This window comes from Schistocerca gregaria, chromosome 2 (assembly GCF_023897955.1).
Source record: "Schistocerca gregaria isolate iqSchGreg1 chromosome 2, iqSchGreg1.2, whole genome shotgun sequence".
Lineage (NCBI taxonomy): Eukaryota > Metazoa > Arthropoda > Insecta > Orthoptera > Acrididae > Schistocerca > Schistocerca gregaria.
In genome coordinates, this window is record NC_064921.1 from 90381696 (window position 1) to 90404193 (window position 22498).

Genomic DNA, 22498 nt, shown 5'->3' on the forward strand with positions numbered 1-22498 from the left:
CTGCCTCTACTACAGCTCCGCTGGCATTGCAGTTGCTGAGCGCCAGCTGCAGGGCGCTATCCGCAAGGCGCAGTCATGGGCTGTAGCGCACAGCTTCCAGTTTTCGGCCGCTAAGACTTGCGTTATGCATTTCTGCCGGCGTCGCACGGTTCACCCTGAGCCATGCCTTTACCTTGACGGTGAACCTCTTGCTGTGGTAGAGACGCATCGGTTCTTGGGACTGGTATTTGATGCCCGGTTGACTTGGCAGCCTCATATTAGGCAGCTTAAACAAACATGCTGGCGGCATTTAAACGCTCTCCGTTGCCTTAGCCACACCGGATGTGGTGCCGATCGGTCCACCCTTCTCCGGCTGTATCAAGCGCTGATCCAGTCCCGCCTTGATTATGGGTGTGTGGCTTATGTTTCGGCATCGCCATCAGCATTGCAATTGCTGGATCCCATCCATCACTGCGGGATCCGACTCGCCACAGGAGCATTTCGGACAAGCCCTGTTGACAGCTTACTTGTGGAGGCTGGTGTTCCTCCATTGCAGATCCGGCGCGACCAACTTCTGGCCGCTTATGCTGCCCACGTTTGTAGTTTGCCAGGGCATCCCAACTACCGTCTCCTGTTCCCGCACTCGATCGTCCATCTTCCAGACAGGCGGCCCCGGTCAGGGTGTACGATCGCGGTTCGCATCTGAGCTCTACTGTGTGGGATTGAGTTTTTTCCTCTCCCGCCTGTTTTCCGGGCCAATCTCCGTCTGCCCCCTTGGTGTGTGCGCCGACCATGCATGCGGCTGGATTTGGCACAGGGTCCGAAAGACTCGATCCCTCCTCCGGCCCTCCGCCGCCGCTTTGTTTCTCTCCTTGCCGAGTTTCCCGGATCTGCCGTGGCCTATACCGACGGTTCGATGGTCTCTGGTCGCACTGGTTACGCTCTTACTCTAGAGGATCATTGTGAGCAACGGTCGCTGGCACCCGGGAACAGTGTATACACTGCCGAGTTGGTTGCCATCTATCGCGCCCTAGAGTATATCCGCTCCCGCTCAGGTGAGTCCTTTGTCATCTGTAGTGACTCCCTGAGTGGTTTACGAGCTCTTGACCAGTGCTTTCCTCGTTCCCGTTTGGTGATGGCCATCCACGAGTCGCTCCATGCTCTTGCCCTTTGCGGCCGCTCCGTGGTCTTTGTTTGGACCCCAGGTCATGTCGGCATCCCGGGCAATGAGCGGGTTGACACGCTGGTTAAACAGGCAGTGAGTTCACCGGCTCTGGAACTCGGCCTTATGGAGTGTGATCTCCTGTCGCTTTTGCGCCAGAAAGTGCTTGGTGCCTGGGGTGACGAGTGGCGCACCCTGCCCACGCCCAACAAACTTCGGGCGGTGAAGGAGACGACCGGTGTGTGGCGCTCCTCCATGCGGGCCTCTCGGAAGGACTCTGTCGTCCTCTGCCGGCTGCGCGTTGGCCACACGTGGCTGATGCACGGCCATTTGTTGCGCCGGGAGGACCCACCGCTATGTCGCTGCGGGGCAGCTCTGACGGTGGTCCACATTTTGGTGGACTGCCCGCTTTTAACAGGACTCAGGCAGACGTTTGCGCTGCCTGATACCCTCCCTGCCCTTTTATGTGATGACGTTGCTATGGCGGACCTCGTGTTGAGTTTTATTCGGGCAGGGGGTTTTTATCGTATGATTTGAGTGTTTGTCCTTTTATTTCCTGTATTGACTTGGGCCTTTGGCCTGTGGTTTTAAACTGTGGGTTTTAATGTCATTTGGTGGTTGGCTTTTCCTTCTTTTCATGGTCGGCCAACCACCTTCACACTCGGTGTGATTTTAGTTCCGTTTGTCTGGTCTTTGTCTGTCTTTCTTGTATTGTGTCGTCCCTTGTCTCAGTTCTCCGTTTTTAACGACTGACAGTTTTTATTTCGTGTGATTTTATCGTGGAACAAGGGACCGATGACCTTAGCAGTCTGGTCCCTTCAATCCCACACCCAACCAACCAATCTTGCGGCGAAATATTTGTTCAACCTTTTTGAGTTTACCCTCTTTGAGAGCCTGGGCAATCCTTTTCTGTTTGGCATTACTGTCCCTACGAGACCAGTATTGGCTCTAGCCAGTTCTTCAGCTAGCTGAACACTGGTGTAAAATCTGTCAACATATACAGTGTGGCCCTTACCTTGGAGTGAGCCGAGCAATCGCTTTACCACTGCAGAAGCACTGTTGTCCAGTTTATCGTCTCTTCTGTGGTAAACTTCAAAGTTGTGTATGTACCCAGTTTTGGATTATGCATATAAACGTACACGCCTTCATCAATTGTTAGCGCTTCACCTGGCTCATAACTTTCTTTGAAATTCCTTACCAAACCATCCAGAAGAAGCCTGACCTTATGGAATCTACTTCACCTTTCTTTTTTTGCTTTGAATTGTCGTTTATGTGGAACATAGACAAAATATTCAGAAATCTGTCCCTTGGCATAATATTGGGGCGAAAATTGCAGCTAACCGCTGGATCACTACACCAGTGACTGGCCATACTTGGCCTCTCACTGATTGACATGTGGAGAATAATAGCCAGAAACGTCTTTGTTTCAGCAATTGTTAGCGTCCTCCACTGCTTAAATCTAGAATTGGGCCCTAATTTGTTTTGTGCTCTCAGTGTGGCCAGCTTCTGTCTAGCATATAGGTTTCTTTGCTCCTTCATAATTGAAATAACCCTGTCATTTATAAAATGAGAAAAAAAATCTAAATAATCACAAGACTGACTGAGTCCTACATTATTTAGCACACCATGAGACCCTGTAAATAACAAAATATTTGGTGTTTGATCCACTATAGTCCAGTCATCCTGTGAAATGTCACTCAATCTTGGCTTCTTTCGATGATGAGTGGGAGGCAACACAGGCGGTGGCTCACATTCATCTGATGACAAATCTGTGTCTGAAATAATACGGAACGTAACAGAACAAATCGCAACATGAACTGTCTTGTTCTGCATCGATTTAGTAAGATGTTAGACTTACCTGGACTATCGTTATTTTCCGGCATTTCGTAATCACTGTCACTATCGAAATCCGAAAAATCATCAGTAGGTTTAGCAAGAACATCTTCAATCATTTTTTGAAGTTTTGCATCCTCATCACTCGCCATTGTGAGTAAAAAGAAGATAAACTAGCTAAAACCAAAATACTAGCGCCAAAATCAACGGTAAACAAACGACAGGACACCACAGAACACGTAACATACGCATGAAAAACACACGTGAATTCGTTCGGAAATATATTCGGATATGTCACGTTACCTCACTAGGTGCTGCGATCTAGCGCTAATATGATGAACTACAATCATTACAGGACCTACAGGTTGTAGCGCGAACACTAACAATGCGTTTGAAATACTACAACAATGTGGAATGCGGCGGGATGTAATATTACGGCGGCCGAATTTTCTTCGTTATCCGCCCGTGACGTAATATTACGGCAGCCGCACGGTAAGTGTTAAATCAACATCTGATTTTGATTCATTCATTCATTCATTCATTCATTCTAATGTTCTGTTGTTTCTGAAGGGTTTTCAATGAACTTTTTACCTGATTTAATTTTGGAGATCTGTGGATTGTCAGTTGTTCAGTTTGGATTGTATCATTTATTCTGTGCCTTTGAGTTATGATTTGTATGATTCAGAATGAACTTTTTGTGTACCATTTCTTTTGCTGTCTTTATCACCCATCTACAGATAGTTTTATTCTGTTTTACTTAGTTCATAGGCCGGCCGCGGTGGTCTAGCGGTTCTAGGCGCTCAGTCCGGAATCGCGTGACCGCTACGGTCGCAGGTTCGAATCCTGCCTCGGGCATGGATGTGTGTGATGTCCTTAGGTTAGTTAGGTTTAAGTAGTTCTAAGTTCTAGGGGACTTATGACCACTGATGTTGAGTCCCATAGTGCTCAGAGCCATTTGAACCATTTGAACTTAGTTCATAATTCTACAGTTGTATTACTTTACAGTTTGTTGTGCAAAATTCTATTTCTAGCTCTAGACGCTTTTATTCCAGCTGTTATCCATTTTAGTTTACTCATTCTTTATTGGGAGGGGAGGGGGATGTTTTGTTAAAAACATGCAATAAAGCTTTCAAGAAATCTGCTGGAGTGTTTAGGGTTTGTACTACAGTGTGCCAATGGCAAGTTTACTTCTGCTGTGCCAATGGCCAGTTTACTTCTGCTAATCATATAGAACAAGATTATATATATATATTTTTTTAACTGAACTATTGTGTGTTGTATATTTTCCATCTGGTGTCTTTATATTTCATAGGCTCAAACCGATACAAAATAATCAGAAATCCCTAAACCTACATCGAATTTTCTTGTATCATGAAATTTGTAATTTGTCAGAATAGCATTTATACAAGTTGTAGTTAACCTACTCTCTCTTGTGAATTCTGTAAAGTTTAGCTTGAAACCAAATACTTGAATCACGTTAATAAATTGTGCATATTTAATGGGTTTATTTATTATGCTTATATTAAAATCAGCAGCTATTTAATCCTTATCTTCTTCTCTATCATCGGTGTCTATAAAAGATTCCTGTGTTTAAATAGAAATATTTTTGTTATTTGTTTACCTGGGTTCTATATGTCACAATTATTTCAATATTTTTGCCCCTCTAATTCCAAACAGTAACTTTCAAAGAAAATATATTGTATGTTCATGATAGAGAAAATTAAAATCATCTGTCTCCAAATATCAAAGAAATTTTAATAAGTGTGCAGCAACCTCCATGAATTTTCTTACTCCTCAAAGGCTCTTACCTGCAATATAGTTCTCTAATTTATTAAGCATTTTGATGCAGGATTTCTTTAGGCTATGTTATTTCAAGGAAAAACTGTAATATTTCTCCCTTCTGACAGATAAATTAATAGCTTAACACTCAATAGTTTTTACCTCTGTGCTATTTACATATTTTATGTGTAGGCCATAAATGTTTATGTTCATGAAAAAATGTACATTCACTTACACTTTTAAGAACAGCTTTTCTTGTAATATTTGTACTTGTTATTTCATCAGGCAACTTGTCACCCCCCACTACTCACATTAAATTCCCTTACTATTTTTAATTTTTGCAGATGTTGATAAACATCTGGCTGAATTCTATAGACCTTAAATTGTTCAAACACAGATCACCCTGTGGTAAACAGTCTGTGGTTTTGAAATGATTTGGATCTACAAATATTGTTGCTAGTGTATTACTCTCTTCTCTGGTTTGACAGTTTATTTTGTGTGCATATTTATTGCTCAGTAATCTATGGATAATGGTACTTATGATATGTTTGTCAACATTTAGATCACACTTCTTGTTTCATTGATGATGATTTCTTCACTACAGCTTTGTGGTAAATGTGCTCCCATATGGGCACAAACTGCTTTTTACTCAGTGTTAGAATTAACACTTCCTCTTTGGCTTTGTTTTGCTTCCAGTATGTTTTTCAATTGCATGTTTAGTTGATGAGTTTTTATTCCTCAGTGAACATTAATAGTGTATCTTTAAACTACAACATTTTAAATTGTGAAATCACTGATTATTATAAAATCATTTTAGACACTATGTTTTGGAATGTGTGCACCATTTTTAGTCCTCCGTACCACAGTCAGTAAAAACAGAACCCTTATGGGATCACTTTGTTGTCTGTCCAACTATTAAGACATCTTTATCTCAGGAATAGGTAAGATCCTTTAGCAGTGTAAAAAGTAAAGCTTCTAAGTCAGTGAAATAAAACAAGCCATTTGTGTCAAATATTTTGATACTTGCAAACTCACTAATCAAAACCTATAGGGCACTCCCTGTTGACCTAGAATTGTGAAATGTGGCAAGAAGCAAGGTTTTATAGTACAAGTAAAGGGAAAAGCCCAAAAACTGTTATTTTGTGATTGTCTCATGAAAAAAATATTAATTTGTCATTCATTAACTGTCTGTGTGTCCATTTGTCAAGATAATTTTTCTCAGGAATGAATAGACATAAACTGTTGGAATGTATGTCACATACTCTGGTCAAAGGTCCCATGACAGTGTAAAAAAGTTCAAGCTTCTGTGTGAGTGGGTTTGACTGCAGTCTCATCTGATTATGAGTGAAGATAATCCTGAAGGTGCTCCGGTCTTGTAAATACCTAATTACTCTCACCTAAATATATTAATGGGGTGGGGGGGGGGGGCGGGAGATATCTATTAGTAAAATAGCTACTTTTAGTTTCAGTGGGAATTTAATTCTTTGGTTAAATTTCAAAATTCCTTGTGGTTTGTCAAGCGTCAGTATCTATTACTCAGTTTCTATCATGATTAAATTACTTTTATTATTATAATTGAATAACTTAAATGATTGAGCACATAGGATCACAAAAAATTACGCTCACTGATCTTTGAACTTTGATTCCTCTAACTCAAAGACTACTCAGCAGTGGATTTTAAGAAAGTTTTAATAATTGTGGTGCTAATTAGTGTAGCATGTTAACATGGCTCCAGAATTAATAAAGTAAATGCAAAAATTACAACACCAAATCTGAAATTAAACTAAAAGTTTAACTGTAAAACTTCAAAATTAAAATGTTCTTGAAAGTTCTGGAATTCCGAGGACCAATATCATGCCAGTATTATCATGTCACTATCAATATCAATAACGGGCAAAAATAATTGAGATTCTCGACTCCCGGGATGGATGCACTATCTACATACATAATTAAGTTAGTATAGAAACATCAGAGCGTGAGTTATACTCATACTCAGCCAATATTTATATACTTCGTGTTGATCCATATATACGCATCTGGTGTTGTTGTACATATTTTATTAATCGCTGTTTCACCAGGAAGACACTGGGGCTGCAAGATACTTCATTATCTTACAGCATTGACCTCATAGCTATTTTTCCATAGAAGTGAAAACATGGTAGCCTGCCAAGTCAGGACTGTAGTGATGATGCAGATGACTTTCCCCATCAAAATTCTTAATTTTCCCCATGGTGACACAAGCAGTATTAGGACGCATATGAGGCTGCAGTTTGTTCTTTTTGTCTACAATGCTCGATGGAGCTTCAGAGATGTTTAGATGTATTGGACAGCATTTATGATGTGGCCAGGTTCCAGAATATCAACCAGAATGCAACCATCTGCATCACAGAAGACTGTCCATATTTTCCCAGTAGATCACTCTCTTCCTGCTTTTTTCTTACGGCTAATCCAAATCGTGCCATTCATTATTTTGATGTTTTGTTTACTACTCACCATATAGAGGCATATTGAGTCACAGACAATCACAGTGAAAAGATATTTTTATTGTGCCTGACTGCAACTCAGCACCTCTACTATGTGGTTGGCTAGCAATCTTTCCTCCTCATAATATTGGTATTCCATATTGGACATTCCAGTTTTGGGCTGTGAGTCTCTGAACTTTGTAGCTTACAGTTATTAAATACTTCTTGATAACTCAGTTTACTAATCATTCCCTGCACAGCAGTATTTCTGTTGCAAATTTGGTTGAGATTTCATTGACAGGTGACGTGTCTTTTGTCCATGAGATCTTCAAGTCATGTGTTGAGTATCATGGAAACTGTTTGAGGGATACTGCTGCAGAGCTCATCTTGCGTGCTTGTGTTGCCATCTTTGATGTACTTCATACACATCATAACACTGCTGTCACCTGTGCGCAAATGACCATGTGCAGGCTGAAGTCTTAAGGTTCATTTTTTTCTCTTTGATAAGGATTTCAATGACAGCACACTGCCAAAGCAAAACAAAAGCCTGTGGTCTTATAAGTTAACGACCATGCAATGTGTCAACACATAGTACAAAGTCTGTAGACTACATCTACATGTGTGATGGTATGATGTTATTTTAATTATGTCTTGGAACTGCAGTTCCAGCAAGGGGTTGCTTGTGACCTTCATTTTGAGCCTTTTACTTTTCCAGAACTATTTTGCAACTACAGGATGAGTTATTCCATAACATGATATAAAAACTATTGTCATACTCATCGTCTCTTTTACTACTGATCAACTGTTTTTCCCCACTTTTTTATTAGACTAAAAGACGAAATAGGCATAGTGTGAGCACTGTTGTATGTGAATGTATGAAATATATGAAACTATTCTGCTTGTACAGTAGCGGTTACCCCTTTTTAAATAAATGATAGCCTACTGTAATGTTGTTTATTTTGTTTATTTCTATCCAAGGATGTTTGTCGTGAGACAATAATTTTTAATCAGACTGTGTTCACTGGTCTGTTAGAAGATAGCAATAGGATTGTACATGACAGCATCAGAATCAGTATTTTATTTTGTGTGCAGTGTTTTCAGAGGTTATTTGGTAGTCTATGCCTCTATAAGCAACACATTTGTCAAAGTAATAGTGATGAAGTTTTCTTATGATTTACTCTTAATATTTTCTTGTATTTGTAACATTATTCATGCTCAGTTATTTACTCAGCAACTGCTTTAGTACTAATCTTTATTTCAACAGTGAAATTGATAGAATCGTGTTTTCTTATTATAGGGATCTTAAACCACCAAACCTTCTTCTCATAATGGGTGGAAAAGTACTCAAAATATGTGACTTTGGAACAGCCTGTGATAAGAAAACCTATATGACAAACAATAAAGGGAGTGCTGCTTGGATGGCTCCCGAAGTGTTTGAAGGCAAGTTCCTCTTTTTTTTCACTATTAGCTGTAGTGATAATTATTTATACTTTCTGCATAGACATTCATTTTTTGTTTTTCATTGTTTCCTGCTAATAATGAAATTGTGTAATTCAGAAGCTAGTCTAAAGGAGGTAATGAACCATATCATTTCTGAATAATCTAAGGATTGAACGTAACTACTCATCAAATTTCTGAGGGTCAAACACATCAACTGGCACACCCGCCTGGTCTCTCTCTCCACCACACATCCCCTCCACCCAGGCCCCGTGACCCTAACTTCACTGATCCTGCACTCACTCTCTCCACAGTCTCCTGTTTGCTCCATTCTATTTCCTCCCCTTCCACTTCATTCCTCCAAGCCGTATGCGCTAAGCACAGCTCCATGTGCCTGTGGCCATAACGAGCTCACCACTGTCATGTTTTTATCCTGTGTAACTGTTGCCTCTCTGTCCCAGTTGTGAGCCACCTGTCCCCGACCCCCCCCCCCCCCCCCTCTCTCTCTCTCTCTCTCTCTCTCTCTCTCTCTCTCTCTCTCTCTTAGCTCATGCCACTTGACATTCACCCCATTTTAGCTGCAATATCAGTGCATAGCTTTACGCATGGATGTGTTCTGTATAGGTCTGGAGAAGGATTTGTCTGAAAACCAGAAATGTACTTAGTAAACCGTTGATAACTCAATGCGTCTACCATATGGTCAGTTGTTACCTTTACTCCTTAAAATATTCATGTTCGACTAAGAACTTTCCATACCTTGTTCATATCATTTCTGATGAATTCATGTACTTAAAAATATTTAAAAAATTCAGTAAGTCTATGGGAAATACCATTTAAATTTTGTGGACACATTATTAGAATCAGAATTTAAAAGAGCTTTGAAGGATTTAAGATGAAATGAGGCAGAAGAGGTATAAACATTCCATCAGAATTTCTAAAATCATTGAGGGAAGTGGCAACACAATGAGCTGAAGCTGACAAGTGTGAGAATTATCACACAATCAGCTTAACAGTTCATGCTTCCAAGTTGCTTACAAGAATAATATACAGAAGAATGTAAAAGAAAATTGAGGATGTGCTAGATGGCGATCAGTTTGGCTTTAGGGAAGGTAAAGGCACAAGAGAGGCAATTCTGACATTGCGGTTAATAATGGAAGCAAGGCTAAAGAAAAATCAAGACATGTTTGTAGGATTTGGGGACCTAGAAAAAGCATTTGACAATGTAAAATGTTGAATGTTGCAAGATGTTCAAAATTCTGAAAAAAGTAGGGGTAAGCTATAGGGAGAGACAGGCCATATGCAATATGCTCAACAGCCAAGAGGGAATACTAAGAGTGGACGACCAAGAACGAAGTGCTCGTATTAAAAAGGGTGTAAGACAAGCATATAGTTTGCACATTGAGGAAGCAGTGATCGAAATATAAGAAAGGTTCTGGAGTGGAATTGAAATTCAACGTGAAAAGATATCAATGGTATGATTCACTGATGACATTGCTATCCTGAGTGAAAGTGAAGAAGAATTATGCAATCTGCTGAATGGAATGAACAGTCAAATGAATACAGAATATGGATTGAGAATAAATTGAAGAAAGATGAAGGTATTGAAAAGTAGTAGAAATGGGAACAGTGAGAAACTTATCAGGATTGACGGTCACGAAGTAGATGAAGTTAAAAGAATTCTACTACCTAGGCAGTAAAATAACCAATGGCGGATGGAGCAAGGAGGACATCAAAAGCAGATTTGCAATGGTAAAAAGGGTGTTCCTGGCCAAGAGAAGTCTACTAATATCAAATATTAGCCTTACTTCGAGGAAGAAATTTCTGAGAATGTATGTCTGGAGTACAGCATTGTATGGTAGTGAAACATGGACTGTGGAAAAACCAGAACATAAGAGAATCGAAGCATTTGAGATGTGGTGCTACAGATGAATGTTGAAAATTAAGTGGACTGATAAGGTAAGGAATGAGGAAATTCTGCGCAGAATCGGAGAGGAAAGGAACATGTGGAAAACACTGACAAGGAAAAGGGACAGGAGATAGGACATCCGTTAAGACATCAGGGAATGACTTCCGTGGCACTAGAGGGAGCTGTAGAGGGCAAAAACTGTAGAGGAATACAGTGATTGGAATACATGCAGCTAATAATTGAGGACGTAGGTTGCAAGTGCTACTCTGAGGTGAAGAGGTCAGCCCAAGAGAGAAATTTGTGGCAGGCCGCATCAAACCAGTCAGAGGACCGACCAAAAAAAAAAAAAAATAAGGTGCATTCATTCACACTAAACTACAAATAGGCTGTAATCCAATGATGCACAGCTTCCTGCTCCAGTGAGATGACCATCCAATTAGCAGTGTTTGTGATGTATTGTTTTTGATAAGCTACATTTTAACTGATAGTTTTTCTTATTGAGACGAGAGGTCATTGTTCTAATAGATGTTACCTGTATTTTAGCATATCAAGAGATGAACATTGTGCAAATTTTAAGATTTTGTGAAATCTTTAATATACTGTACAGTATTTCCTAAATTATTAGAAACAATGTTTCAGTGTGTTGTTGCAGTGGATGGCTCATAAATGTGTTTGTAAGTGATCAGTGGGTCTCATCATCCTAAGTCATTATTTTAGTCTTTATTGTGTTGTTCTATCCAGCTTTTAGAGTTTACAGCTTTACATTGTAAGTATTACAGTATGGGTAGTTGTTTGGATGAGAGTGAGTCCACTTTGAAATGAATATCTGTTTTAAACTTTCCACATTTAACACATTTTAAGAACATTCATCTAGGGCTATTTAGCAAGGGCACCAACAACTGTGCACAATCTTAATACAAGGGTCGTCTACAAAGTAAGTTCCGTTTCTATTTCTATCCATGGCAGCCCTACGATCGCAGTTCTGAGCATGCGTGGCAGTTACTCTGACTCAAGGAGAAGACGTGTACACTATTTTCAGATCACTGCTGTCAACATGTGCTTTGTAGTGCTTCTTTGTAATGTCAGCCGTAATTGAAAATGCCACCGCATGTGAAATCAGATCTGTGATTTGTTTCCTAAATGCAAAGAAAGTTAAACCAAAGGAAATTCATCAACAAATCTGCTAGGTTTATGGACAAAATGCTATGAGTGATTCCATGGTTAGAAGATGGGTCAGACTGTTCACTGAAGGACGTGAAGGACTTCACACGGTGAATGTGATGAAACAGTTCTTACAGGAATTTCACTGGGATGCGTTTGATCATCCTCCATATAGCCCGCACCTTGCTACTAGTGACTTTCATCTCTTCTTACACCTAAAATTTGTCCTTTGTGGCCAACACTTCAACGATGATGACGAGCTGAAAGAACATACACAGGCGGCAACCTTCTATGAAGAAGGCATACAAAAACTTGTGGCATGCTATGACAAGTGGCTACAAAATTTCAGAAGCTATGTAGAAAAGTAGTTTAACAGTTGTAGATTTTTGTACAATAAATATTTTTTCTGTATTTGTACACATTTGTTTTATATAACCAAATGGAACTTTCTTTGTGGATTTGCCTTATATACATTCTCCATTCTTTTTTTTGACTACTACCAAATTGGTCTCTCTCCACAATGCTGTTGTGATTACCACTATCAGACTGTAATATATGACTTCACTTTCCCTCTGAAAGTGAAGCAGAAGTGATCATGATCATTCCTCTGTTTGTACTTGATACAGTCTTGATATTGTGTTGACTCCACAATAAATGGATCTGCTCTTGCACATTAGTGATTGGTACATACACTGCTGGACATATGGCACACAAACTATCTGCTCTGAGCCTTCAGAACAAAATTAGTCAACAGAATCCAACTAAACTGTCAACTGTAAGTCCTGCAGGCAATAGTCATGAAGCAGTTGGGATATCATCATGGTAATAAGGCCAGACATCAGTTCAGTCGTGGAGTGATTACTTTTAATTGGCCTAGTTCTAACCTGTGTCTCACAACCATGCCATATCCATTAAAATGACAGTTTGTGACATATTCACTGCTGCTGAGGCTATGAATTGTGTCTGACCTGCATCAACATGTCTGAGAGTTCTACCCTGTGAAACACGAGCCTAATAGTATTTTTCTGGTATTATAATGTAACCTTACCAAGAGGCTACAGTCCACTCACAACAAAAATGTGTATGTGATTGAGACTGTGGGGTCTTACCAAAAGTATTCTTTAAATTTGAATCAAGTGTAAGTTCATAGCAAGGATACCTCCTCCTCAGTTTGGATGGTGCAATTCTGCTTTGTGGGATAGTCTCAATCTTCATTTTCAGTGGTTACTCAACTTTTCCCTATTTTCTTCATTTCTTCAATTATTCCAAATGATAAAAGAATGATAGAAGGAAAAAATGTGAGCAAATAAGAAGTCAGTACAACGATTAAAATTATGTGGCAAAAGAATAGAAATAAAAAATTACATTTAAGCCATTTAATTGAATAAAAATAATGATCAAAGTCATTTTGATAAAGATTTAAAAATCAAAAAATTTCAAAGCAATTGACAGGATTCAAATCCACAACCTTCTGCATGTCAGGAATGTATTTTGACGACTATGCTTAGCTGCGCTCTCTCTCTCTCTCTCTCTCTCTCTCTCTATCTATCTACTTAAGTAACGGAAACTTCTTTAGATTATTGTTACAACATTGTATAAAATCATGTAATTTGTTTATTGACATTGTAAGAAAAGATAGATTACTTCCTACTGTACAAAAGATACATTAAGTTGCAGACAGGCACAATTAAAGAACACTTATGCAAAGCTTGTGGCCACAGCCATCACCAGCAAAAGAGAAACAGAGAAACACACACCATTTATACACACCTCATGCACACATGACTGCCAATTCCAGCATCTCAGGCCAGACTGGAGCTGTCACATGAGATGACAGTAGCAATCTGGAGGGAACATGGAAGGGGAAGGGTTAGCAATGTGCAGGTGGGGAGACAGAGGAACGCTGTTTGGCGAGTGTGTCCAGGGACTAGAATGCCAACAGGTGTAGCATCAAGAGGATGTGATGCAGGGAGATGGGGAAAGGAGTGAAAAAGTAGAAGAGTGGGGAAAGATGGGTGGGTGCGTTGGCGGAGGGCAACAAACAAAGAGACTAGGAGACAAGAATGGGAGGAGATGTAGGACAGATGGGGTGGAAACTATTAGGTGGAAGGTGTGGGACAGTATGTTACCATAGCCTGAGGACTTGATAACTACTGGAGTAGAGAATGTGTTATAACTCCCATCTGCACAGTGGAGAAAAACTGGTGGTGGAAGGGAGGGTCCAGATGGCTTGGGTAGTGAAGCAGCCGTTGAAATCAAGCATGCTATGGTCAGCTGCATTTAGTGCCATAGCATGGCCTACTTTGATCTTGGCTACAGTTTGGCGGTGCCCATTGACCCTAGTGCACAGCTACCGTATTTACTCGAATCTAAGCCGCACTTTTTTTTCTGGTTTTTGTAATCCAAAAACGCGCCTGCGGCTTATAATCGAGTGCAAAGTAAGCAGAAGTTCTGAAAAATGTTGGTTGGTGCTGCCACAACTAACTTTTGCCATCGAATATATGTAGCACTACACATGCATGCTTTGGAGGCACAAAGATAAATACTGGCGCCAAAATCTCAGCGTCAGTAAATAAATAAATAAATAAATAAGGTATAAGACGAGCTATTTTTTTCCCCGCCCCGAGTTTCGACCACTGCATTTTCATACATTATCCAATGATGTAAATACAAATGCTGTATTGTTCATCTTCGAATGCGGCAGCATTTCAATGTACTACGAAAATCCGACTGGCGAGACTATTTGGGATGTTTGTCAATATGGCCAACTCGACATTCCAAATTTTTTCCTACCTGTGAGAGGAGATGGTTGCTAATATGAACTTTTATGAATTGTGAATCACATGCAGCATTCTCTTCACCATAAGAGTAATACGAATATAAACATTTTGCCATGTATTCTTTCATGTTTGCTGCTATCTCGTTTAAATCCTGTCTGCCTAATAAACTACGAAACTAGAGTGGGGCAACAGCAAATGCGGAAGAATATACATATTATGTCATGTTTATATTTGTATTATTCTTATGCCTAATAGTGATACAGTCAGAAATGAAGCACGGCAATTGACTAGATTTTTAAATCTAAGATGACTCTAATTTCTATGCAGAATGTAATGTACTAAAGAGACGTCTGCAAAGATTTTCAAACGGAGAAAAATTTTCGCTAAACTCTCGTTCAGAACATCATCTATCATACACAGTCTATTATTTGGTTCTTGTTGATAATTATCAAAGAAAGCAGCAGTGTAAGTAACAACAAATAGCAGTCTCTTGCCATTGTCTCGCTAATGAGACGATCCCTCTCTCTCTCTCTCTCTCTCTCTCTCTCTCTCTCTCTCTTTTTAATTGTAAGCGGCGGTAACGTGCACAAAAGCAAGGCATGCCGCGAGCGACAACAGCTTAGAGTGACGTAAACACCTATAACAAAGAGAACGGCACTTATCAGATCAAAGAAAAATAAGCAATCAATTCAAACCAGACAAAGCACGTGAAAAAGGAAGGGCACCCGAATAAATACTGACGGAGCACCTGACGCATAGCAATGGCTACCTGGTAAAGCTTAACTGCCAAGCTTACGACTCGAACCAAACTACTGTAGCTGTATCGTCATTCATTCGACCTAAATTGTTTCTCATATTACAATGGACCAACTTTGTTTCGATTTGGAGGTGCGCCCTAAAACTATTCTCTCCCTTTGAATTTTGAGTCTCAAATTTCAAGTGTGGCTTAGATTCGGGAATTTTATTTTTCCTTGATTTTGAGTCTCATTTTTCAGGTGCGGCTTAGATTCGAGTAAATACGTACTTGTAGTCACATCGATGTAAAGAGCTGTGCAGTGGTTAAGGCACAGCAGAGCTGGTAAATGACATGGCTGCTTTCACAGGTGACCCACCCCCTGATGAGGTAGGATAAACCTTTGACAGGACTGGAATAGGAAGTGCTGGGCTGGTGGATTGAGCAAGTCTTCCAGGAGGATACAATTGTTCTATCCTACTTTAGTAGTGTGGGAAGAATCTCTGGTAGGATGCCCCTCATTTCAGTCCATGATGATAGGTAATCAAAGCCCTGTCGAAGAATGTGGTTGAGTTGTTACAGTCGAGGGTGATACTGGGTGATGAACTGCATATAGTGAGTCTCCTCAAAGTTTGATGACAATGAAAGAAACCGTGGGGATTATTCACAAACACTTGTGCAAAGTCCGTGCAGCATATGCTATCGACAGAAGTGCAGTTAGTCGCTGGGCACGGAGGGTGAGATCGTCAGAAGGCGGTTCGGTGGAGCTCCACGATTTGCAGCGGTCGGGGAGACCATCCACGGCTGTCTTGTCACACCTGACATGTTGCAGCGACGACAGACGCATTACGACTCGGCAGTTGGGCCTGCATCTATGAATCAGCAAAGGAAGTGTCGGAAGTTCCATGCGGCTTTTCACGGATGATGCTGTAGTATACAGAGAAGTTGCAGCATTAGAAAATTGCAGCGAAATGCAGGAAGATCTGCAGAGGATAGGCATTTGGTGCAGGGAGTGGCAACTGACCCTTAACAAAGACAAATGTAATGTATTGTGAATACATAGAAAGAAGAATTCTTTATTGTACGATTATACGATAATGGAACAAACACTGATACCAGAAATTCTGTAAAATATCTGGGAGTATGTGTACGGAACGATTTGAAGTGGAATGAGAATATAAAATTAATTGTTGGTAAGGCAGGTGCCAGATTGAGATTCATTGGGAGAGTCCTTAGAAAATGTAGCCCATCAACAAAGAAGGTGGCTTACAAAACACTCGTTCGACCTATACTTGAGTATTGCTCATCAGTCTGGGATCCGTACCAGGTCGGGTTGACATAGGAGGTAGAGAAGATCCAAAGAAGAGCGGCGCGTTTCGTCACAGGGTTATTTGGTAAACGTGATAGAGATGGTTAGGAAACTCAAGTGGCAGACTCTGCAAGAGAGGCACTGTGCATCATGGTGTAGCTTGCTGCCCAGGTTTCGGGAGGGTGCGTTTGTGGATGAGGTATCGAATATATTGCTTCCCCCTACTTATATCTCCTGAGGAGATCAAGAATGTAAAATTAGAGAGATTCGAGCGCGCACGGAGGCTTTCCGGCAGTCGTTTTTCCCACGAACCATACGCGACTGGAACAGGAAAGGGAGGTAAAGTGCCCTTCGCCACACACCGTTGGGTGGCTTGCGGAGTATAAATTTAGATGTAGATGTATAAGGGAGTACTTCATTGTGACCAGTTCTTGGGGGCGGGGGGAGGGGGGGGGGGGGTTATCAGGGGAAATGGCTCAGGAGATCTTTCTGAGGACTAGGTGTGGGGCATAGTGCCTGTCTGTGAAGGCCTTGGTGAGACTCTCAGCATACTGAGCAAGGGAGTTCTTGTCACTGCAGAAGATTCGCTGTTCCCTGGGTGGCCAGGCTGCATGGGAGGGATTTTTTTTGGCATGAAAGCATTGATACCTGTCGAAGTGCAAGTACTGTTGGTGGGTTTAGTATGAACAGTGGTGCGGATGCAGCTGTCAGAGAGGAGAAGGTCAGTGTCTAGGAAGATGGCTCACTAGGTTGAGGAGGACCAGGTGAAGCAGAGGGAGAGAAGCTGTTGAGGTTGTGAAGGAAGGAAGGAAGATAGGTTGTCTTGGCCCTTAAGTCCAGATCATGAAGATATCATCAATGAACCTGAACCAGACTAGGGGTTTGGGATTTAGGAAGGCTTGAAAGGTCTCTTCCAGGTGGCCCATAAACAGGTTGGCATAGGAGGATGCATGCAGTTGCCCACAGCTGTGCTGCGGAATACAGTTAGTAAAGTGTATGAGGAATGAGAAGGAATGACTGGAGGACATTGGGAAAGGTAGTATTCAATAGCGGTAAGACCATAGGCATATGAGGGATGTTGATGTATAGGGAGATGACGTCAGCAGTGACAAGTAGGGATCCAGGAGATTAAGGGAATGGGGATGGTGGAGAGTCTGTGAAGGATGGGGTTGATATCTTTGATTTGGAGGCTAGGTTATGGGCAAGTGATCGAAGGTGTTGATCATTGTGGGCCGACATTCTTTTGGAGGGGACACAATAAACAGCCTCAACCAGGTGTCCAGGATTGTTCGGTTTGTGATTTTGGGGAGCATGTAGAAGGTGTTTGGGGGCGGGGGTTCATAATGGTGAGGAGGGAAACAAATTCAGGGGGGAGGTTCTGGGTAGGCCCTTGGGCTTGGGATTGGAGGTGGACTTCTGGGATGGGATCACTCTGGCAGAGTTTATAAGTGAAGGAATCAGATAATTGGTGGAGGCCTTCTGCCAGGTAGTCACTGCGATTCTTAACCACAGTGATGGAACCTTTGACTGCAGATAGGATGATTAGGTCAGGATTTCTTTTGAGGTTGTGTATGGCTATTCCTTCTTCTGCTGAAAGGGTGGTGTTCGGAGGAAGGGACCAGGGGAAGAGTGGTGAGGCTGAGTTGGAAGTAAGGAATTCCTGCAAGGTAACCAGTGAGTGGTAGGGTGGGAGGGGGGAGGATCATGATTGGATGGTGTTAAGGACTGTGAGAGGCAGGGTTCAGTGTTGTAATTTGGTTGGTTTTGGTTGGAGGAATTGGTGGCAAAGAAGTGCTTCCATTGCAGAGATCAGGAGAAGGAGAGTAGGTCTTTGACAAGCCCAGCATGCTTAAATTTGGGTGTAGGGCTAAAGGTGAGTGAAACTTCTGTGAGCTGAGGGTTTTGGTGGAAATGTTAACAACTGTGTTTGGGGAATGTTTCGGCTCTGGATTTGACAGAGAGTTGGTAGGGAGCTTTAGGGGATGTGACAAGTTGAAAAGATCAGCTAGGCAGGGTTTAGGTGCTGTGAGGGGTAAACGGAGAGGACATTGTAGGTAGGATAGAGGTTGGATAGTGGTGCCCTGAAGCAGCTGTAGGATGTTCGCAGGGTAGATAACTTTTGGAGGTGGTGTCTAGAGTGTTCCTCCAGGTGCTAGAGAGCAATTGTGCTTATCTGCAACTTAATGTGTCTTCTTTACAGTAAGTAACAGTCAATCTTTTCCTACATTGTTGATATTCCTAAGTGTAGTTTCCATTGTTTAATTTGTTTATTGATGATTTGTATTCTCATATTAGTTTTTATTCCAAATATTTCACGTGGTTTTCTTCCTATAGTAGTGCTATGGTTTCCTTTCAGGTTCAAGCTATACCGAAAAATGTGATGTCTTTAGTTGGGGAATTATTCTGTGGGAAGTTTTGAGCAGGCGGAAGCCTTTTGATGACATTGGTGGCTCAGCTTACAGAATTATGTGGGCTGTGCATACTGGTGAACGACCACCCCTAATAGAAGGATGCCCACGACCCATTGAATCTCTTATGACCAGGTATTTTCTTTAAATTTTTTCCAATTACTATGGTTTGTTTTTGTTGTTAATACAGTCTAATAACACTGTACTTTCAGCTTATTCCATACCAAGTGGTCCAGGAAAAAAAAATAGTTGGTTGCTCAACTGTCTCAGAAAAAATTGATATTTGCTGGGTGAATTCCCAAATGTTTAGTGGGCTCAAAAACGTTTTTATTTATATATTGTTTATCATCTAAGAACAGTAGTCATTTTTGTTTCAGGCTGTGAGCAGTTTTTTGCATTTATGAGCATCTGCTGTTTTTAGAATTATTCAGTAAGGATTCCCCCAGACCTTTCAGATAAGAATTTTAGTTCAGCATCCAACGGACTATAAATTAAAACCATGATCACCTACCTGAATGTATTCGCTAATATATTTTTAATGCCTCAAAGTTATTGGTCACAAATTAAAAAACTCCAATTTTTAAACAGTATTTTTCCAAAGGAGAAGTAATTTCGCAGCCTTAATATTTTTGTGCTATTACAGTACACAATGTATTTGCTTATAGAGTATCAATGGTGAGAAGCTGACACTTCAATATTCTATTTTTTTTAAAATGGATTTTTTAAATATTTTTTGTTCTTTGGCTTCAATATCTTTGTTGGGAGACCAGATAAAAATCTGAAAATTGTGCACTTAATACACCTTAATGATATCAAACTTCAGTATAAATTTCAGCTTTGTCAAGTCATGGAAAAAAATTACAAGTATGAGCAAAAAAATACATATCTTAATGTAATAAAGTATATCAATGATTAATTTAAACACAAAAAACACATGAAATTAAGATGACGTATGATTATTTGTGGAAACAGTTCTCTGCAGAAAGTTTAAGCAGGCTAGCAGACAGCATATGCAAGTCCATATAGGCTCACAGACAAGCCTCTACATGTCTGTGTGTTGTCTTGCCCATTCCACCACCACCTGTTCACTCACACTCAGTTAACAACGATGTCCTGAAGTGTGCAGTTTAACAATGGAGTCTCAGTGCTATTTTGGTGTTCTTATTAATAAAACTTCGCATAAAAATGAAAAATTGAGAAGATGGCGACTACTGTCAAAAATAATTTTTGAAGTTTGATTTCAAAAGAAAGGTTCAACTAAACCAGGTGGAGGTTCTAAAAATGCTTCGACTGATTATGATGATATGCTCTACCCAATAGTCCAAAAATTGCATGTAATAAGAAACATGGCCTCCGAAAATTACCCAGTTTCGTCTGCTCGTACAATTACAGTTTTTGGAAACACTTCCGATTTTGGTAAAGTCTTTCACTTGAAAACTATGAATGGGGATAATATATGTCCACATCCGCACATACACAGACACAAGCAGACATGCTTGTGTCTGTGTATGTGCGGATGGATATGTGTGTGTGTGTGTGTGTGTGTGTGTGTGTGTGTGTGTGTGTGTGTGTGTGTGTGCGAGTGTACACCTGTCCTTTTTTTCCCCTAAGGGAAGTCTTTCCGCTCCCGGGATTGGAATGACTCCTTACCCTCTCCCTTAAAACCCACGTCCTTTCATTTTTCCCTCTCCTTCCCTCTTTCCTGACGAAGCAACTGCCAGTTGCGAAAGCTCGTAATTCTGTGTGTGTGTTTGTGTGTTTTGTTCATGTGCCTGTCTGCCGGCGCTTTCCCGCTTGGTAAGTCTTGGAATCTTTGTTTTTAACATATTTTTCCCATGTGGAAGTTTCTTTCTGTTTTATTTACATCGTCATTAAATTTATTTTTGTTGCTACGAATATTTGAAAGGCTGTTACATTCGAAGATGAGCAATACGGAATTTCTTTTTACTTTGTTGGATAATGTATGAAAATGCAGTGGTCGAAACTCGAGGCAGAGGAGAAAAGCTCGTCTTCTACCTTTCTTTTTAGTTAAAAACAAAGATTCCAAGACTTACCAAGCGGGGAAAGCGCCGGTAGACAGGCACAATAAATAAAACACAGAATTCCGCCCCATTGTAGCTGGTTACCAAGCCCCCAAAGAATGGATCTCTGCCTACGTAGATCAACACCTTCAACCCATTACATGCAGTCTCCCATCCTTCATCAAAGACACCAACCACTTTCTCGAACGCCTGGAATCCTTACCCAGTCTGTTACCCGCGGAAACCATCCGTGTAACCATTGATGCCACTTCCCTATACACAAATATCCCACACGTCCAGGGCCTCGCTGCAATGGAGCACTTCCTTTCACGCCGATCACCTGCCACCCTACCTAAAACCTCTATCCTCATCACCTTAGCCAGCTTCATCCTGACCCACAACTTCTTCACTTTTGAAGGCCAGACATACCAACAATTAAAGGGAACAGCCATGGGCACCAGGATGGCCCCCTCGTATGCCAACCTATTTATGGGTCGCTTAGAGGAAGCCTTCTTGGTTACCCAAGCCTGCCAACCCAAAGTTTGGTACATATTTATTGACGACATCTTCATGATCTGGACTCACAGTGAAGAACAACTCCTGAATTTCCTCTCCAACCTTAACTCCGTTGGTTCCATCAGATTCACCTGGTCCTACTCCAAATCCCATGCCACTTTCCTAGACGTTGACCTCCAACTGTCCAATGGCCAGCTTCACACATCCGTCCACATCAAACCCACCAACAAGCAACAGTACCTCCATTATGACAGCTGCCACCCATTCCATATCAAACGGTCCCTTCCTTACAGCCTAGGCTTTCGTGGCAAACGAATCCGCTCCAGTCCTGAATCCCTGAACCATTACACCAACAACCTGAAAACAGCTTTTGCATCCTGCAACTACCCTCCCAACCTGGTACAGAAGCAAATAACCAGAGCCACTTCCTCATCCCCTCAAACCCAGAACCTCTCAGAGAAGAACCCTAAAAGTGCCCCACTTGTGACAGGATACTTCCCGGGACTGGATCAGACTCTGAATGTGGCTCTCCAGCAGGGATACGACTTCCTAAAATCCTGCCCCGAAATGAGATCCATCCTTCATGAAATCCTCCCCACTCCACCAAGAGTGTCTTTCCGCCGTCCACCTAACCTTCGTAACCTCTTGGTTCTTCCCTATGAAATCCCCAAACCACCTTCTCTACCCTCTGGCTCCTACCCTTGTAACTGCCCCCGGTGTAAAACCTGTCCTATGCACCCTTCCACCACCTCCTACTCCAGTCCTGTAACCCGGAAGGTGTACACGATCAAAGGCAGAGCCACGTGTAAAAACACCCACGTGATTTACCAACTGACCTGCCTACACTGTGACGCTTTCTATGTGGGAATGACCAGCAACAAACTGTCCATTTGCATGAATGGACACAGGCAGACAGTGTTTGTTGGTAATGTGGATCACCCTGTGGCTAAACATGCCTTGGTGCACGGCCAGCACATCTTGGCACAGTGTTACACCGTCCGGGTTTTCTGGA

The 22498-nt window shown here is 41.4% G+C and overlaps 1 protein-coding gene across 1 annotated transcript in view; it reads left to right on the plus strand.

Moving 5' to 3' along the window:
- LOC126336396 (mitogen-activated protein kinase kinase kinase 7-like) overlaps window positions 1-22498 on the plus strand; it is a 156014-nt gene that overhangs the window by 37236 nt on the left and 96280 nt on the right. Inside the window, exons 4-5 of the mRNA XM_050000073.1 lie at window positions 8513-8655; window positions 18898-19084. Of these exons, the coding sequence (XP_049856030.1) occupies window positions 8513-8655; window positions 18898-19084 (330 nt within the window). The remainder of the gene's footprint in view (window positions 1-8512; window positions 8656-18897; window positions 19085-22498) is intronic.